Source organism: Zootoca vivipara, chromosome 7 (genome assembly GCF_965207765.1).
Source record: "Zootoca vivipara chromosome 7, rZooViv2.hap1.1, whole genome shotgun sequence".
Classification (NCBI taxonomy): domain Eukaryota; kingdom Metazoa; phylum Chordata; class Lepidosauria; order Squamata; family Lacertidae; genus Zootoca; species Zootoca vivipara.
The window spans coordinates 91,261,916-91,279,305 of record NC_142590.1 but is presented as its reverse complement, the minus strand read 5'-3'; the positions used below and the strand labels follow the sequence as shown (position 1 = coordinate 91,279,305).

Here is a 17,390-nt window from a genome sequence, read left to right as displayed (position 1 = left end):
TCTAGTTGTTCACGTTTGCTTGAGTGGTGCAGAAATATTAGCCGGAGCCTGCTCTGGATATGCGAAGGATCCCTGAGGCATTTCAGCAAGTTTTCTGTGCTGTGTGTTGATGTCTTCCAGAATCTGCTGCCAGCGTTGCAGTTTACCCAAGTGCTTCTCGAATTAGTGCTTCCTTCCTCTGCAATTCATTTCTCAGTTCTGAAACATCCTCTTTAATTATTTGCTCTGGTTTCTGGACACATTACTGCAGCCTTTTTGTTGTTGTAAGAAAAAGCATTCCATTTCCCATGCAACATTTAAACATTTCTGGATATATTGTCTATGCCACTTCTAATTTCTTTCTAGTTCTGTGCCATTGACATAATCTTAACTCACGAGGGAAGCAAAGCAAGCCTCAAAAGACATCTCCAACTCAAGTCGTCCATGAGGGTGCTGTTGGGGTTCCGCAGGTCCATGGGGTTCAGAGGGAGGAGGCCAGGTGGACCACAGGGGGGAGAAGGAGGGGTGGCAGAGGGGGAGGAGGGACTGGACCCTGGTTTCCAAACATCCTGGTCAGGCCGGCCGCCATGTCCTAGCAAGTGGCATTTAAAGTCCCCCCCACCCCACCCCATGGTGGGAATGAAATGATTAGAAGAACTCTTGACTTGCTGGAAGGTGAGATGAAGGATTAGGCCAGGCTTCCTCAAACTTGGCCCTCCAGATGTTTTGAGACTACAATTCCCATCATCCCTGACCACTGGTCCTGCTAGCTAGGGATCAGGGGAGTTGTAAGCCAAAAACATCCGGAGGGCCAAGTTTGAGGAAGCCTGGATTAGGCGCAAACTTGTTTTACTCTCAACTAAAGTTTCCTGCATTGCAGAGGGTTGGGCTGGATAACTCTCAGGACCCTTTTGAAAACTACAATTCTATTATTCTAAAATCCAAGTGGTCATTTTTGTGAGAGAAAACCACTTCACAAGGAAACAGTGTGGAGTGAATCAACAGCAGAGGATGTGGGGTGCTTAACCCTTCCCCACCCTCGTCTATTATTCTATTGCAAGCCTCTCTGCCCCACCCCAGGGTTTTTCTTTCCAGGGCGTTTGCAGGGCATATTTATGGAGTGAGCATGCGCCTTGAATCCAATACGGGGGACAGGAATAGTGGGAGTCAGAGGGGGTGCATGTGAAAAATGATGGGCAGGAAAAGGGTTAAGCACTGGCATCCTGCCACTTCACCATTCAACTTCCCATAGATGGGGTTGCGTGGAACGTTTAAGGATGGGGGACCAATTCAAGTTTAGTTTGCATTTAAAGGTGAAACCAATGCACACTTCTTGAAGCAACGGGTGCACTACACTGAAATGCAGCCACCCCTTCAGAATCTGCACTTCCCCAAATGTTTCAGTGAAGTTCTCCAACTGAACGTGTTAAAAATAAATAAAATGCACCTGTTAGGGCAGTGTTTCTCAAACTCAGGTCCCCAGCTGTTTTTGGACTACAACTCCCATCATCTTGCTAGCTACGGATGATGGGAGTTGTAGTCTAACAACAGCTGAAGACTGAGAAACACAGGGGGAAAGTCTTAGGGGAAGTGCCCACGAATCCAGGTGTTGGTGAAAATTTCTTTCATTGCATCATTCCAACTCCAAGATTCGATGACGCCTCTTGATAGTCTGACCTGTCCCCTTCCTTCTCCTGTTGCCCCCAGGAGACATAGTGCCATGTTTATTGCTGCACTACACAGCTAAGTTAACTTTTGTTCTGGCAAAAGACAGGACAGGGCAAGGCAGGACAGTTGGGGGGGCATTTTCATTTATTTTTGGGTCATCTGGTGCTTAAGTGACTTCAAATCAATCCACTACAATCTCTTGCAGTCTAACAGGATGGCCCCTCTGGAATTTGTCACACATGGTCTGCACACACAAATACTTGTGACATGGGCGTAGCCAGGATTTTTTTGGGGGAGGGGGGAATTCCTGAGCTTCTTTTGGGACACTGCCCCCCAAATTTGCTGAGCTTCTTTGGGGGAAATCACACACAGGTTAAAATCCCCCCCCCAAAAGAAGACATTGCAAGGGGCAGGCTTTTTGCTGGGTGTGTGTGTGTGTGTGTGGAGGCTTCTGCTGGGGAGGGGCAGATCCTCAGTTAATTGAGTATTTTTAAAATGTTTTCCAAAAATCCTTTTTGAGGATTTGGGAGGAGGCAGCTATGCCTACTACTCACAAATTTGTAAATCCGTCTGTGCTGTGCATGACCTCTTCTACACCCTTTCACACTCATGAATTTGGAGAGGGTCCCTAAACTGGCAGAGAGAGAGAAAAAGAGAGAGAGAGAGAGACTTCAAACACAGCACAAACTAAATAAATTAAAAAATTAAAAAACATTGTCCAGTAGCACCTTAGAGACCAACTAAGTTTATTCTGGGTATAAGCTTTCATGTACATGCACACTTCTTCAGATACACAGATACAACACAAACTGTTATCAATACAGGACGTAGCATTTTACATTGAAATACAGGACACTCCTGTATTATAACAGAGCAGGGGGCAACCTTCTGCGCAAACACTCGCGGTGGCCAGACGGCTCCAGAAGCCGGATCAGCGCCGCCTTCCCATTGGCAAGTCCGGCGAGGGATGCGCTCCGCCCAGCGCCTTTTATAGACGGGCGCCTTGGCAAGCCCTGCAGAGCGCGGCTCCGGGACGCGCGGCGAGGCGTCGGCGACAGTTTCCCCGCGTCGGACGCGCCTCCGCGGGGCTCCGGCCGCGCGCAGCGCCCGTTGCAGAGAAGCGGCGGCTCTCCTTTTCTCCCCCGACGGCGCGGCCATGGCTTTTGCGTTGCTGCGCCCCGTGGCGGCGCGCGTCCTGTACCCGGAGCTGCGCCTGCTGTCGGAGGAGGACGACGCGTCGGAGGACGACGAGGAGGCGCGCAGCGGAGGCAGCAGCGACGCGTCGGAGCGCTCGTTCGGCTGCTGCCCGGCCGCTGCCCGGCCGCCCGGCGGGCCGGTGGTGGTGGTGAAGCAGCGGCAGGCGGCCAACGCCCGCGAGCGGGACCGGACGCAGAGCGTGAACACGGCCTTCACGGCGCTGCGCACCCTCATCCCCACCGAGCCCGTGGACAGGAAGCTCTCCAAGATCGAAACGCTGCGCCTGGCGTCCAGCTACATCGCGCACCTGGCCAACGTGCTGCTCCTGGGCGACGGCGCCGACGACGGGCAGCCCTGCTTCCGCGCCCTGTGCGGGGCCAAGGGAGACGTGATGGAGCCGGGCAAGCAGCCGCGCAGCATCTGCACCTTCTGCCTCAGCAACCAGAGGAAGGGGGTGAGTCCTGCTGCCAGTGGAGAGGGCTGCGCGTGGGGGAGTCCAGCATAGTTTAGAAGCGCTCATCCCTCGGGTCCCTAATCTTTCACCTGGAAGCATGGGCGTAGCCAGGATTTTTTTGGGGGGGGGAGGGGAACTTGTTGGAGGGGCAGAACCGACGTGATGGTCAGTTAGTGAAGTACTTCTATTGTCCCGCTACTCCTCCTTGGATACACCAATGCCTGGAAGCAATTACGCAGCAGCACTCTGTGCATGCTCAGAGGCACGCTTTGTTTGGCAATCGTAGCCCCTGTTGCAAGGCATTCAGAAGCACGGGTGGGGAAGTTTATAAAAGCCCTCATTTCCCGGAGAGCTAGCAGATCGTTCCCTTCCACACAGGTCAGTTTTGCTTCTGTGAAAACCCCAGGTGGGAGGTAGGCAACCGCCTCCTCCAATCAGCTAAGGGGATTCCGATCAGGCCAGCAAAGTTGGTTCTTCATTTTATGTGTTTTTATATCCCTGTGCTTTTTAGAGACTGCGACCAACAGGGCTTGACTCCAAACAGGGCCAGAGTTCAGACCTGAATCAAATGCAGTAGTACTAAAGGAGAGGGTGTCTCTGTGCATGCACAGAATGCCTTTCTCTTACTGTTTAAGCAGGGGTGTACACCTGCACTCACCAGGTGGGGAGGAAAGGTTGGAATTCCTGGCTTCTCCAAAGGCTTCAGTGCGGAAACTCCCAATGCTAGAAGTTTATCCCCCTTTGTGCAGATGGGTAGACTGAGGTTGGAAGGTGGTGGCTAACCCTTGGTTCATTGATGAATGAGTCAAGGTCCTGATCTAACACCAGCCCTCTACAATTCTTTTTATTGATTACATTTATACCCCAACTTTTGCTCCTCAAGTGTGGCATACATCTCCCCTCTCTTCATTTAATATCCACATCAACTCTATGAAGTAGGTTAGGCTGAGGGGCCAGGATAGCAAGACACAGCGTTGGTTCTGAGTTCTTGCATATACAGCCTGTTTTCCATCTATTTCCTGCATCTCCCCACTGCAAGATAGTGAATGGGGGGCTGTAGTCAGACATGGCTTCCATCTCTACTGGACTGGCCCTCCTGGACCTGGTCACTCTTCTGACAGTGGAGAGATGAGGAGGCTTTGGCCTTCCTAACTTGCTGGTGGGCCACTTGCATAGAACAGGATCCTGGAGTTGAATGATCTTTGGTCTGATCCAGCTGGGCAGTTTTTTGTCTTACTTAGTGCAGCCCACACATCCTCAAAATATTTGAGCCTCCTACAGACAATCGATTGGCACAGCATTCATCCTGATTTGCTTCTACGGTGGTTAGGGTGCACCCAGTATTTATTGAGCACTCATCCTGATCTGTTTGGCGGGGGGAAAGTCTATACATCTTCCCGTTCAAGGCACTTCACGCTTTTCGATCCACTTTCCAAGTGCTTGCTTCAAAAGTGGTTTTGTTGTGCCAGGGCAACAGAACCGTTAAATCCATTTAATTTGCACACACCTGAAATTCTGGAGGCATCGCCAGTCTGAGCTGCATTTCCATGAAGGAAGAGTTGGTTAGATCAGGAAGGGTCCCACCCCCTTCACATGTAATGGGAGAAGCCAAGGCTCTGCTTCTTTCCCTTGCTGTGGTGGGCTGGCATGTTTTCTGCCCCGCTTGGAGGAGAAAGCTAGGCATGGAAGTATTTGTCTATGGCGCATTGAGATGGGTGTGGGGCGAGTGCTTTCTCCTGCAGGCAGCTTTCCTCATAGCAGCCGCACAATGTTGTTGGCATTAGAATGCCAGCTCATTGTCCCATTGTTGTTGTTTAGTCGTTTAGTCGTGTCCGACTCTTCATGACCCCATGGACCATAGCACGCTAGGCACTCCTGTCTTGCACTGCCTCCCGCAGTTTGGTCAAACTCATGTTCGTAGCTTCGAGAACACTGTCAAACTATCTCGTCCTCTGTCGTCCCCTTCTCCTAGTGCCCTCAATCTTTCCCAACATCAGGGTCTTTCCCAAGGATTCTTCTCTTCTCATGAGGTGGCCAAAGTATTGGAGCCTCAGCTTCACGATCTGTCCTTCCAGTGAGCACTCAGGGCTGATATCCTTCAGAATGGATAGGTTTGATCTTCTTGCAGTCCATGGGACTCTCAAGAGTCTCCTCCAGCACCATAATTCAAAAGCATCAATTCTTCGGCGATCAGCCTTCTTGATGGTCCAGCTCTCACTTCCATACATAACTCATAATTGAATAACTTAGAGAAGCTATGAGCTATGCCATGCAGGGCCACCCAAGATGGACAGGTCATAGTGGAGAGTTTTGACTAAACATGATCCACCTGGAGAAGGAACTGGCAAGCCACTCCAGTATCCCTGCCAAGAAAACTCCATGGACAAAGACAACAGGCATATTACATATTAATATTTAGCATTATTTGCCATTTTCAGAAGGTAAAATTGAAATCCTTGGCTTTTCCAAGAGCAGTTTCTGTGCTTTTTAGTCCACCAAACTAAATGTTGTCCACTCACAAAAATCATAGCAGGTTTGAATTCCTCACACCCAAAAACATATTTTAAAGACCCCCTTCACTGAAGGAATTTGCAAAAAAAAATCACCTCCTAAAATGGCACGCCCTCCTGCTGCAGGAAGCCAGTGAGATGGTTTGGATGTAACACGAAGCCAGGGTTTGCTGTAATGTCTGAATCAACACCATCTGATGAACCGTCGCTTCCAATGGGGCACCAAGGCAGGATCCGAAGCTGTAGTTTAGAGAAGCATGGTGACTTAGTGGCAGAGCGTCTGCCCTGCGTACAAGCCCCATGTTCAGTTCCTGGCATCTTCAGGTAGGGCTGTGAAAGGCCTCTGCTGAAACCAGGGAGAGCTGCTGCTCAGCCGGGCAGATAATATTGAGTTAGCTAGGCCCCACAGTGTTTCCCAAACTTGGTTTTCCAGCTGTGGTTGGACTACAACTCCCATCATCCCTGATCAGTGGTCCTGCTAGCTAGGGATGATGGGAGTTGTAGTCCCAAGCAACAGCTGGCGAGGCGAGCCAAATTTGAGAAATGTCATCTGCCTCAATATAAGGCTGCTTTCTGTGTTCCTATGAGGTAGACCAATGTTCTGACCTCGCACAGGCCAGAGCTAAAACAATTGAGCAGAGCTGAATAGGAAAAGGGTGTTGCATTATTTAGTTCAGGCATCCCCAAACTTCGGCCCTCCAGATGTTTTGGACTACAATTCCCATCTTCCCCAACCATTGATCCTGTTAGCTAGGGATCATGGGAGTTGTAGGCCAAAACATCTGGAGGGCCAAAGTTTGGGGGTGCCTGATTTAGTTCATAAAGTTTATACAGTATACTGCTTGGCTGTTTGTTTGTTTTTCTGAAAACCCGGTTTTTAAATTACACTGAATATATATATGTATCAATGGAGATACGGAAACAGAACACCAAGAAGACGCACAATGGTAGACAAAAATCCGTTTCAGCTGCTCAGTCTTTTCCAGTTCACTTTGTTTTCTCGGTTGTCAATGGAGAAAGTGATAACATTCAGTTCCAGGTTCCAAATAATGTTGTTTTTTTTGCATTTGCTTTAGGGACCCTTGTTGTTGTTGTTTGTCCTGATTTAGTATAATACGTCTGCTTCTGATACTCCTTTATAAGGTTGCATGGCAAACTGGGGTTAGTTTTATATATATATATATAGCAAATTGTGGCTCAGCACTGCCATGGCTTGGGCTGTTGCATCACCCACAGAGTACTGCTTGTGGAATGGCAACCAGGAGGTCTTTGGGCAGACAGAGGTAGAAGGAAAAAATCACAAACCATGGTTGTCTTATGTGTGTCTGATGCAGAACATACAATAGTCTATGGCTAGTACAAACCAGCCATAGTTATGTCTGAGTTATGTAATATCTGAACCAGCCTATATATTCAGTAATGGTCGATGGGGGGGGGGAGGGACCCCCCAGCAAACCTCTGAATACCATTGGGTGACGGTGACCTTTAGTGTTAATGGAGGGCCAAAGGTTCCCCACCCCTGATCTAGGGACTCCCCATTGATTCTGATGGGGTTGGTATCCTATTATAAAAACTGGGGCTTGCCCTTTGATCTCCAGTGTGACAACGACATGGGGAGGAAGGGGTCATTCTGTTCTTGCAGAGTTGCCTCCAAGGAGCTAAAAATTCTTTAAGCGAAACCTGTTTAATGTCTGATATTCAAATATATAAAAGGATGTCATATAGAGGAGGGAGAAAGGTTGTTTTCTGCTGCTCCAGAGAAGCGGACACGGAGCAACGGATTCAAACTACAAGAAAGAAAATTCCACCTAAACATTAGGAAGAACTTCCTGACAGTAAGAGCTGTTCGGCAGTGGAATTTGCTGCCAAGGAGTGTGGTGGAGTCTCCTTCTTTGGAGGTCTTTAAGCAGAGGCTTGACAGCCATCTGTCAGGAATGCTTTGATGGTGTTTCCTGCTTGGCAGGGGGTTGGACTGGATGGCCCTTGTGGTCTCTTCCAACTCTATGATTCTATGATTCTATGATCTTTTGCACCAAAGCGTGAGCCTCAGAGCATCTTTTATGAACGCGCTTTTGCTGTCTTTCCTCTTCTGAAACCTTGCAGGCTCTTCTGGCCGCAGAGGCTACAGACTTCACTAATTGTCTTCCCCAACCTGGTGCCCTCCAGATAATAGGATCATAGAGTTGAAAGGGACCCACAGGGTCAGCACACAGCTCTCCCTAAAGCGGAACTGAGAATTTTGCCCAGTTATATGATATCAAGTTGTACTTACACATTCAAGCGCCTTTTCAAGTTTTGCTTGTGAAATCGGACTTGGTTGGGGAACTTGTTAAAGTTCAGCCACCTAAATAAACTCATGACTTTTGCACCTTGCAGTTAAATGCAACTAAATTCACAGTTGGCTCTGATCCATAATCGGTACTGATATTTTAAGAAAATGTGCATTGCAATGTGACAAGGGAGACTTTGCACACTCTGCTCTCCTGAACTACACCTTCTCCACAGCTGCTGGCAGCTGAAGGAGTTCACAGAATTGCTTACTTCTGAGTAGACCCTTCCCCAATGAGTAGCATGGCAACTCTGAGCCTAGTGATGTCACTCTTCCCTGGATCCTAAGCTTTTGGCACTGGCATTATTGAGGACTGGGGGTGGGGTTCTCCCTCTCCCTTAGACAGCTCCTTGGGATTCCCCTCCAGGTTGCAATCTGGAAGGCCCCTCAAGGGGGTCTGCAGCACAAGGTTCTGCTGCTTAAGGTCCTCAAGCTGTGAGGAATCTGGTTCATTCTCAGAGAAGTGTGGTGGACTCGCATTCACTGGAGGTGGGTAGCCATGTGCTAGGGAGTCTTTAGCTGTGGTTCCTGCATTGCCGGGAATTGGGCTAGATTACTTGCAGGGGTCCTTTCCAATTCTATGCTCCTACGACAGGCATAGGCAAACTTGGCCCTCCAGATGTTTTGGGACTACAACTCCCATCATCCCTAGCTAACAGGACCAGTGGTCATAGATGATGGGAATTGTAGCTCCCAACAGAATATTAAAAACACAATAAAACATCAAACATTAAAAACTTCCCTAAACAGAGCTGCCTTCACATGTCTTCTAAAAGTCAGGTGGTTGTTTATTTCCTTGACATCTGATGGGAGGGCGTTCCACAGGGCGGGTGCCACCACCGAGAAGGCCCTCTGCCTGCTTCCCTATAACCTCGCTTCTCGCAGGGAGGGAACCGCCAGAAGGCACTCAGAGCTGGACCTCAGTGTCTGGGTTGAACGTTGTGGGTGGAGACGCTCCTTCTGGTATACTGGGCAGAGGCCATTCAGGGCTTTAAAGGTCAGCACCAACACTTTGAATTGTGCTCAGAAATATACTGGGAGCCAATATAGTCTTTCAGGACTGGTGTTATGTGGTCTTGGCAGCTGCTCCCAGTCACCAGTCTAGCTGCCGCATTCTGGATTAATTGCAGTTTCTGGGTCACCTTCATAGGTAGCCCCACGTAGAGCTCATGGCAGTAGTCCAAGTGGGAGATAACCAGAGCATGCACCACTCTGGTGAGACAGTCTGTGGGCAGGTAGGGTCTCAGCAGACTAGACGATTCCATGCTAACTGGACCTTCTGTGGCAGAATGGGGTTGTGCGACTGGCTGTTCACCCGAGAGCTGGTAGTTTGAGCCCACCCAGGAACAGCTGTGGGCAGAATTCCTGCATTGCAGAGGACTGGACTAGATGAGCTTTGGGGTCCCTTCCAGCTCTAGAATTCTATGATTCTATTTCGAGCTGCACCTGCAGCATCCTGTGTTCCTTATCGGGGTTCCTAGATGCTAACAGCATCACTAACAGCAGGTGGGCTTCACAGGGAGACCGATTGTGTCTCCCTGTAGTCCAGCCTCAGTAATCAGGGCGCATGTATCATCTCCTGATCTTTGGGTCTTTGCAGCACTTTAACGGACTGTCAAGGGAATTCAGTTTTGTTGGGAGCAGTGGCTTTTAACATGACATTTTCACAACATGACATTCAGCTGAATTTTACAGCCAAAATGTAGAACCCAGCAGCAGGAATAAAATCATATTGAACATTCCTGCATTGCAGGGGGTTCGTCCAACAGGTAGATCGTGATCTACTGGTAGATCACTGGACGTCTGTGGTAGATCACTGGTAGATTACTGGCTCCCCCCCAAAGAAGCCCAAGAACTTTGGTTCCCCTAAGAAAAGCTAAACATTTTAGCCCTGCAGCCCATAAAAAGAAGCTCAACAACCTTGACCTGAATCCCCCCGAAAACAGGGTTTTCCTTCCTAAAAAAAACTCAACTGTGACCTGAACCCCCCAAAAGAGGGTAGATCCCTGCCAGTAACTCTGTGAGTAGATCGCAGTCCCTTGGGAGTTGGCCACCCCTGGACTAGATGATTCTCGTAGTCGCTTCCAATGGTACAATTCTGTGCTTAGCAGCTCCATTCAATAGCTTCTAATTACTGGAGAAGCACATGGGTTTTATGTACAGCGCCGGTGCTAGGGCTTTTTGCGCCCTAGGCTAAATCACCTTCTGGCGCTCCCCCCGGCACATGCGTCATGACGCGTGCACAACGCCGCTGACGCCGCTGCGTCCCCTCCATAGGCGGGAGGGCGCTGAGCTCTCATTTTGGCTCGCGCGCCTCCCGCCTATGGAGGGGACACTGTGAGCTCTTCAGCGGCCGCGGCAGCGAGCGAGCGGTGGCGTCGGCAGCAACAGCGCCCATAGCTGAAGGCTTTAGCTACGGGTGCTGCCTCCACCTCCGCCACCGCTCGCTCATTGCTCCCGGCGTGGCGGCAGCGCGGCCGGCCGACGGGCTGGCTCGACAGCGCCCCCTCCATTTCGGCGCCCTAGGCCAAGGCCTAGTTTGGCTAAATGGAGGCACCGGCCCTGTTTATGTATAATGCCCCATCTAGCATCTCTGGTTGCAGAGAAAGACATCTGATGGTCGGCAAACAGACAACTGTACTGGTTTGATCTTCAAAGAGCAATGCTGTGCTCCAAATATTAAGCAGTCTTCACCAACCCGGTGCCCTCCAGATGTTCTGCAACTCTTCCCCAGCCATCATGGCCAATTATCAGAGATGATGGGATCTGTAGTGTGAAGCAACTTCACAGGTTGTTGGGAGGAGAGAGGGAAATGGCAGGATCACAGCGGTGTGTGGTTTTGTCCTTCAAGCCATGGTAGTTTCAACTTCCAAAAATGGAGAAGATGACGAGGGGAGCCCAGGATATGCATGTGTTCTGTATTGAAAAACTGGCGCGATTGAAAAGTTTTCTTTTCTTTCTAAGTGCTGGGAAGGAGTGTGACCTTTTTGATTTCGAAAGTGACTGGAGGAGAGAGACCCTTAATCCAGGGCTCAGCCTGGGAACTGGCTGTCATTCCAGACTCACTCTGGCTTCCGGCTATTCCCCAGCTGGTGATGACATCATGACCTTCGCCATGGCAACCTTCTGTGAGGCCATAAGCAAGACTTCTGGCAGTCCTGGCGGGGAGAGGCAGGAAGGGCGACGCTCCAGGTCCTGTGCCCCCTTCTGCCTAAACGGCCGTTGCTCTTAGTCCCTTAAGGTCTGGGCGCATCTCCTCCCGCACGTCACATGCTGGAACATGCTGGCTGTGAGCTTTCTCCAACCAGAGATGGCTGCCCCAATGCCCCATTGCACATTGCTGAAAGGGGGAGAGACGGTAGATCAGCTTGCATGAGTTGTGCGTGCGGAAGGTTCTGGGTTCAATCCCTGCTCTCTGCAGGCATAGGCAAGAATGACCCCTGCCTGGAACCCTGGAGGGTCTCTGCCAGTTGCTGTGGTGGAGCCAAGTGGCCACACTAACAGCGCAAGGCAGATTCCCAGGTTCCATTGGGTGGTGTTCATGCTTCCCCTGCAATAGCCTCTCCCCCAAGTTCGAAAAGCAAAGGCGTTCGCTCTTTCATTTTCTCTATTTAAGGCTGGGGAAATGAGAAGCCTGAAAATTCACTTCTCTGCCTTTCTGCTCCACTTTGCAAGTCCTTGCCATCAGAGTTTAAAGCCTTCTTGAAAATTTGTCAGCATTTTAGCGTCAATCTGCAACGCAGGAACCTTTTGCCCCACGCGGGGCTTGAACCCACGACCCTGAGATTAAGAGTCTACTGCGCCACCCAGCCTGGCCGTAGGGCCGGCCGTGCAGAAAGTGCTTTGCCTGGCCCACTAAGAAAGATAATAGCACAATAATATTCAAAGCAGAAGCAACTGCACACTTACTCACAATGCAATTAAAGCTGGAGGTGTAAATGATTATCAGACTTTGGAAAACCTGATATTTACTGGGTCAAGATCATCAATTCCTGTTGAATTAAACTTAAATTCAATAGAATTGATGAACTTGACCCAGTGGTACCAGGTTTCCCAAAGTCTAAAAGTCATTTTACAGCTCCACCTCTTGCCCCCTTGGCTTTCGGTGGCCCCATATGTAATTCGCACACCGCCAGGAGGCAGTACCACCCACTTTGGGAGCAGATGCTCTAGAGAATTCTGGGACATGGGTGTTGTTAGAGGGTGGCCCAGGGTGACTGAACCTTGCGTCTTTCACACCAGGCTTTAGAAAGCACTATTTTCACTTTGCTTACAGTGCTGGTGAGACCGCAGCTACTTGCCGTCTTAATTTGCCCAGAGATATCTCTACACTTTAAGCCCTTTCAATACCTAGTAATGACCATGTTCAGAGACCAGTGGCAGGATTCAGGCTCTCAAACATCATAGAATCATAGAGTTGGAAGAGACCACAAGGGCCGTCCAGCCCAACCCCCTGCCAAGCAGGAAACACCACCAAAGCATTCTTGACATATGCCTGTCAAGCCTCTGCTTAAAGACCTCCAAAGAAGGAGACTCCACCACACTCCTAGGTAGCAAATTCCACTGCCGAACAGCTCTTACTGTCAGGAAGTTCTTCCTAATGTTTAGGTGGAAGCTTCTTTCTTGAAGTTTGAATCCATTGCTCCGTGTCCGCTTCTCTGGAGCAGCAGAAAACAACCTTTCTTCCTCCTCTATATGACATCCTTTTATATATTTGAACATGGCTATCATATCACCCCTTAACCTTCTCTTCTCCAGGCTAAACATACCCAGCTCCCTAAGCCGTTCCTCATAAGGCATCGTTTCCAGGCCTTTGACCATTTTGGTTGCCCTCCTCTGGACACGTTCCAGCTTGTCAGTATCCTCCTTGAACTGTGGTGCCCAGAACTGGACACAGTACTGCAGGTGAGGTCTGACCAGAGCAGAATACAGTGGTACTATTACTTCCCTTGATCTAGATGCTATACTCCTATTGATGCAGCCCAGAATTGCATTGGCTTTTTTAGCTGCAGCACCCTGTGTGGTACTAAAATTTGGGGACACCCCCCCCCCCGCCGCCTCTTGCGCTCTCTTCTGCAGCATTGCAGTGGCACCCACTGCGGCCAAACCAGGCACGCCACCCTAAAACCGCCTCTGCCCGAGGCATTCGGATCGCATGAGAACTGGCTACTGGGCTGAGATGTTGCCTTGAAATGAATCAAATGGTGCATTGCAGGAGAAGGTTGGAGAACAAGGTGCCTTTCAAGCCAGCTAGGCTGCCGTGAATGACCTTGGGGTGCCAAGTGGCAAAGGGCTTATAGAACTAGACGGGCAAAACCTCACCCAGCAAGACTGAACTCTCTGCTCCCCAGTTGGTGAGTAGAGAGTCAATCCTGATCTATGCAGGATAATAGCAGAGTGACAGCAACTGGTGGGCAGGTGGATGTGGTTTGAGAGGTGGGAATGGTCTCACCAGCTAGTGGTCCCCCACCCCTGGTTTAGATACAGTTATCTTTGCATGCAGTGGTTTGTAATTAGCTGTTTTTATTATTATTTTGCAGCTCCTGTTCATAAACAAAAGGAAATATTGCTAGGGGTGGTGGAGAGGGGGAGTGTTACAGTACTGATCTGGATTGTCCCCAAACGTGGCCCTACTCAGAGTTCATTAGTTAAAAAGGTCTTTGGCAATGCAATGCCTGCAGGATGGTGAGCCTCAGCCCTTGGGGGGGGCAGGTGTACCCCTCCAGGCATCTTTCTCTTGCCCCCAGGACTCTCCCCAGGTCACACCACCCCCTGAGCCGCCCCCTTTACCATCCCCGTTTTGCCCTATCCTCAAGTGCTTTTCGCTTGCCTAAAAAGATGCTACATCTTGCTTGCCTGGAAAGAGGATAGTGAGCGTTGTGTGAATGTGACACCATGGGCCTTCTGTGCAAAAGGCATAGATTTCCCTGCCCTCTTTTGACCCTACTGTCACGTGGCCCCTGGAATGTTACACAGACGGGAATGTGGCCCTGAGTCCTCCCCCCGCGTGGTGGCTAAGAAGCTGAGGTTCAAATGGAGGAGCCTGCCGCAATTTCAGGCTCGCGAGTGCACCGGGTGAGTGGGTGACTTCAGGCCCCTTCCAACATGTGTCTAATAACATTGGCCTACCTTGGGGGGTTGTTGTAACTGTTGCAAGATAATGCAGGTGAATTGTTTTACTTGCTGCGTTTCTGCTTCCTCTCCAGGGAGCTCAATGTGGCATGCATGGTTCTCTCCCCTCCCTCCTTTAATCCCCACAACAACCCTGTGAGGTAGGTTAGGCTGAGGGGCAGGGAATGTTCCCCCCTCCCCCGGTCACCACCCATTGAGCTTCATGTCCGAGTGAAGATACAAACCCTTGTCTTCCACATCTCCTAGTCTAACCCTCTAACTGAAACTGTTAGAAACTCACATATAGAAGGTAATTGCCAAACAGCACCTTAGGTTACGGCTGCCACGACGGAATGTCTAGGCTCCATTTTTTCTCAATGTGATTTATTGTTGTTATTATTATTCATTTCATTTCTGTACAGCTTTGAAAATAATAATAATAATAATAAATAATAATAATAATAATTTATTATTTATACCCCGCCCATCTGGCTGGGTTTCCCCAGCCACTGTGGGCGGCTTCCAACAGAAAAATGAAATAAAATAATCTCTTAAACATTAAAAGCCTCCCTAAACAGGGCTGCCTTCAGATGTCTTCTAAAAATCTGGTAGCTGTTTTCCTTTTTGACATCTGATGGGAGGGCGTTCCACGGGGCGGAGGGGGGGAAATCTCAGGGCTGTTTACCTTTAAAACATAACACAAAACAACCGAGAAAGAACAAATTCAAGCTTCCAGGAAAATATTTCAGATCCTTCTCTAAATGACAATTTGCTTTACCAATATTTATTTACCTACTTCATTTATGTGGCTGTCCCATAGCAGGAGGACTCTAGGAAGCTAGGTTGGTGTAGTGGTTAGAGTGTCAGACTTGGACCTGGGAGATCAGGGTTCAAATCCCCACACAGCCAGGAAGCTCACTTGGGTGACCTCGGAGTCAGTCGCAGCCTCTTTGCCTGCCTCACAGGGTTGTCGTAGGGATTAACTAAAGAGGGAGGTGAACCATGTACTCTTTGGAGGAAAGGGCAGGGTATAAAAGCAATAAATAAGCTCTTCCGCTGACCTGCTTAAGAAAGTTAGAGGGGCCAGCCAGATGTCAGTCACCAGCCTGGCACCCAGAGATCTACACGTGGTTGCAGTTGGATTTACACGTGGTCGCAGAAACGCGCCCGGTGCCTGGGGAATTTCTAGCACTGACTCTTAACCACTGCACCCCACAGCCTTGGGCAGGTTTGGCACTGCTTTCAACGCTTTCTCTGCCTTCCTTTCCAGGGCATCCGCCGGGATCTGGGCGGGGGCAGCTGCCTGAAGGCGAGAGGCGTGAGCCACCTCAAGGTGCTGCGGAGATGAGACGGCGCAGAGACAACCGCCTGTCTGAGAAGCCAAGGTGGGCTTGACGCCTGGGGCGGCTTGAGTTGGATGTTCCTGACTGGGGCAAGAGGGTAGGGTGACTGGAACCAGGGTGGGCTCGGTGCTGGCGGGGGACAAGCTCCAAGACGACGACGGGGAAGCTCGCCCTGCGGACTCAGAGGAGACGGGAGAGGGTGGGAACGACACCCCCACCCCGAACCGAGCTGCGGCGCAACGAGGGATTGCGGTTTGCCAAGGAGAGACGGGACAAACCATTCCTTGGACATCTGCCCAGATCCAGGAGGAGTCACCCCGCCACCGGTGCTCTTCCAGTAGGAGAGAGGGCACGAGAACTTAGTGGATTCTGGGGGGGGGGTGGCAGGGGCTCCTGAGACCTCTAGCCTACTTTCAAATGGACAACGTTGAAACAGAGCTTTATCCAAGAGGATTGCTGGTCCGCATGATCACTGTCAGTAGTTGTTATTATTTCTTCATTCAGCGGGGCTTGAAAATAAAGTTATTTTTCACATCCTCGCGTGACTCTCTGTTTGCCGCGTCCCGGAGCCTTCCTTTATTCTCAGAGGCTCATTCCACTAAGGAGAGCTTGGCTCGCCCCCCCCCATCCCACTTACCAATAAAAATGAAACGGTTCTCAATAAATAAACAAAGCAAAGCAAAGCTAAAGAGCAGAATTAACATGCTGCAGCAAGTTGGAAGCAGCGTAAGGTTGGGCGTTATCAGAGAACAATTCCAAAAGGTGTGTGTGTATGAAATCATAGAACTACAGGGCTACAGGACTACAGGGGTCATCTAGTCCAACCCCCTGCAAGGCAGGAATCTTTTGCCCAACGTGGGGCTCGAACCCACGGCCCTGAGATTGAGAGTCTAATGCTCTACAGACCGAAACTCTGAAGCTCCACATGATTCGAGCCTTATGCTTACGGACTGAGCTATTTGATCCACATCACCAACATTTATCCGAGCCTAACTTGCATATTAACTTCACGTTATAAGCTGTTAAATAGCATTGATATAGGACTTTTAAGTAGATCTGCTGAAATTCTATTATGATGGAAGTCATCCTGATTTTTTAAATAAAACAACTAATAGCAGCGAACCATTGCAGCAACAGATCCTTATATTGACAGGTAGCACCAAGAACTTGGCTAAATTTGCACACTGTGTCCCCTGGATTAGAGTGCAATAGCTTGCAGTGGGGGACACCATTGGAAATCCGCAACATGGGAAGGAGCTTGTCTCATTCATCTGGTCTGGGAAAGGTGAAGGGTGTTGAGGGTGACTCTATGGCCCTGGATGACTCAGAGGCTGTCCAGCCCAGCTGTGGAGACAGGAAGCTTGGGATTCATTTCCTAATAGGCCTGCACGATTCCCTTTTATAGACCGGAGCCTTCATTGCCCAGCTTAAAGACCTTCCCTTTCCAGCCTCTTAAATAGGTCTTTACCACAAGGGTCAAGGAAGCTGCTTGGGGAGGGGCTCAGTGGAGCCAGCTTCGGAGGGTCAGGGACTGGCAGGGACTCCAGGCATGGCCAACGGGAGGGGGTGCCGCCCCACCAGCACTGCCGCGCCCACAAAAGTCCGAGAAAGAAGACAGGCTGCTCCAGGTTCATGGTGTGCTCAGGGACCCCCAAGCTACAGTTGCTGGTCAGGATGACGTTAATCAGCTGGTGGATTTGCTTTGCTGGGAATCATGATGAGGCTTTTCTCAATTCAAAGCTCCTTTTTCTTGCATGGACTCTCGGGCTTCTTTTAGGGCTGCCAGCCCATTAAAGGAT

General features: G+C 49.9%; 1 protein-coding gene and 1 pseudogene across 1 annotated transcript; one reads left to right on the top strand and one right to left on the bottom strand.

Moving 5' to 3' along the window:
- Positions 1 to 9: 9 nt before the first annotated feature.
- LOC118088414 (mediator of RNA polymerase II transcription subunit 28 pseudogene) lies at positions 10 to 568 on the bottom strand (annotated as a pseudogene).
- A 2,088-nt stretch (positions 569 to 2,656) lies between these two features.
- TCF15 (transcription factor 15) lies at positions 2,657 to 16,125 on the top strand. The gene is made up of 2 exons (XM_035123048.3): positions 2,657 to 3,298; positions 15,519 to 16,125. The coding sequence occupies exons 1-2, from the start codon at positions 2,804 to 2,806 to the stop codon at positions 15,594 to 15,596; spliced, it is 573 nt and encodes a 190-aa protein (XP_034978939.3). The 5' UTR covers positions 2,657 to 2,803; the 3' UTR covers positions 15,597 to 16,125.
- Positions 16,126 to 17,390: the final 1,265 nt, after the last annotated feature.

What these genes read in the sequence shown, in the direction of transcription:
- TCF15 (XM_035123048.3), top strand. Translation starts at nt 2,804, where the DNA reads ATGGCTTTTGCGTTGCTGCGCCCCGTGGCGGCGCGCGTCCTGTACCCG. An exon ending in TCAGCAACCAGAGGAAGGGG is followed by an intron (nt 3,299 to 15,518) that starts GTGAGTCCTGCT and finishes CTTCCTTTCCAG; the next exon opens with GGCATCCGCCGGGATCTGGG.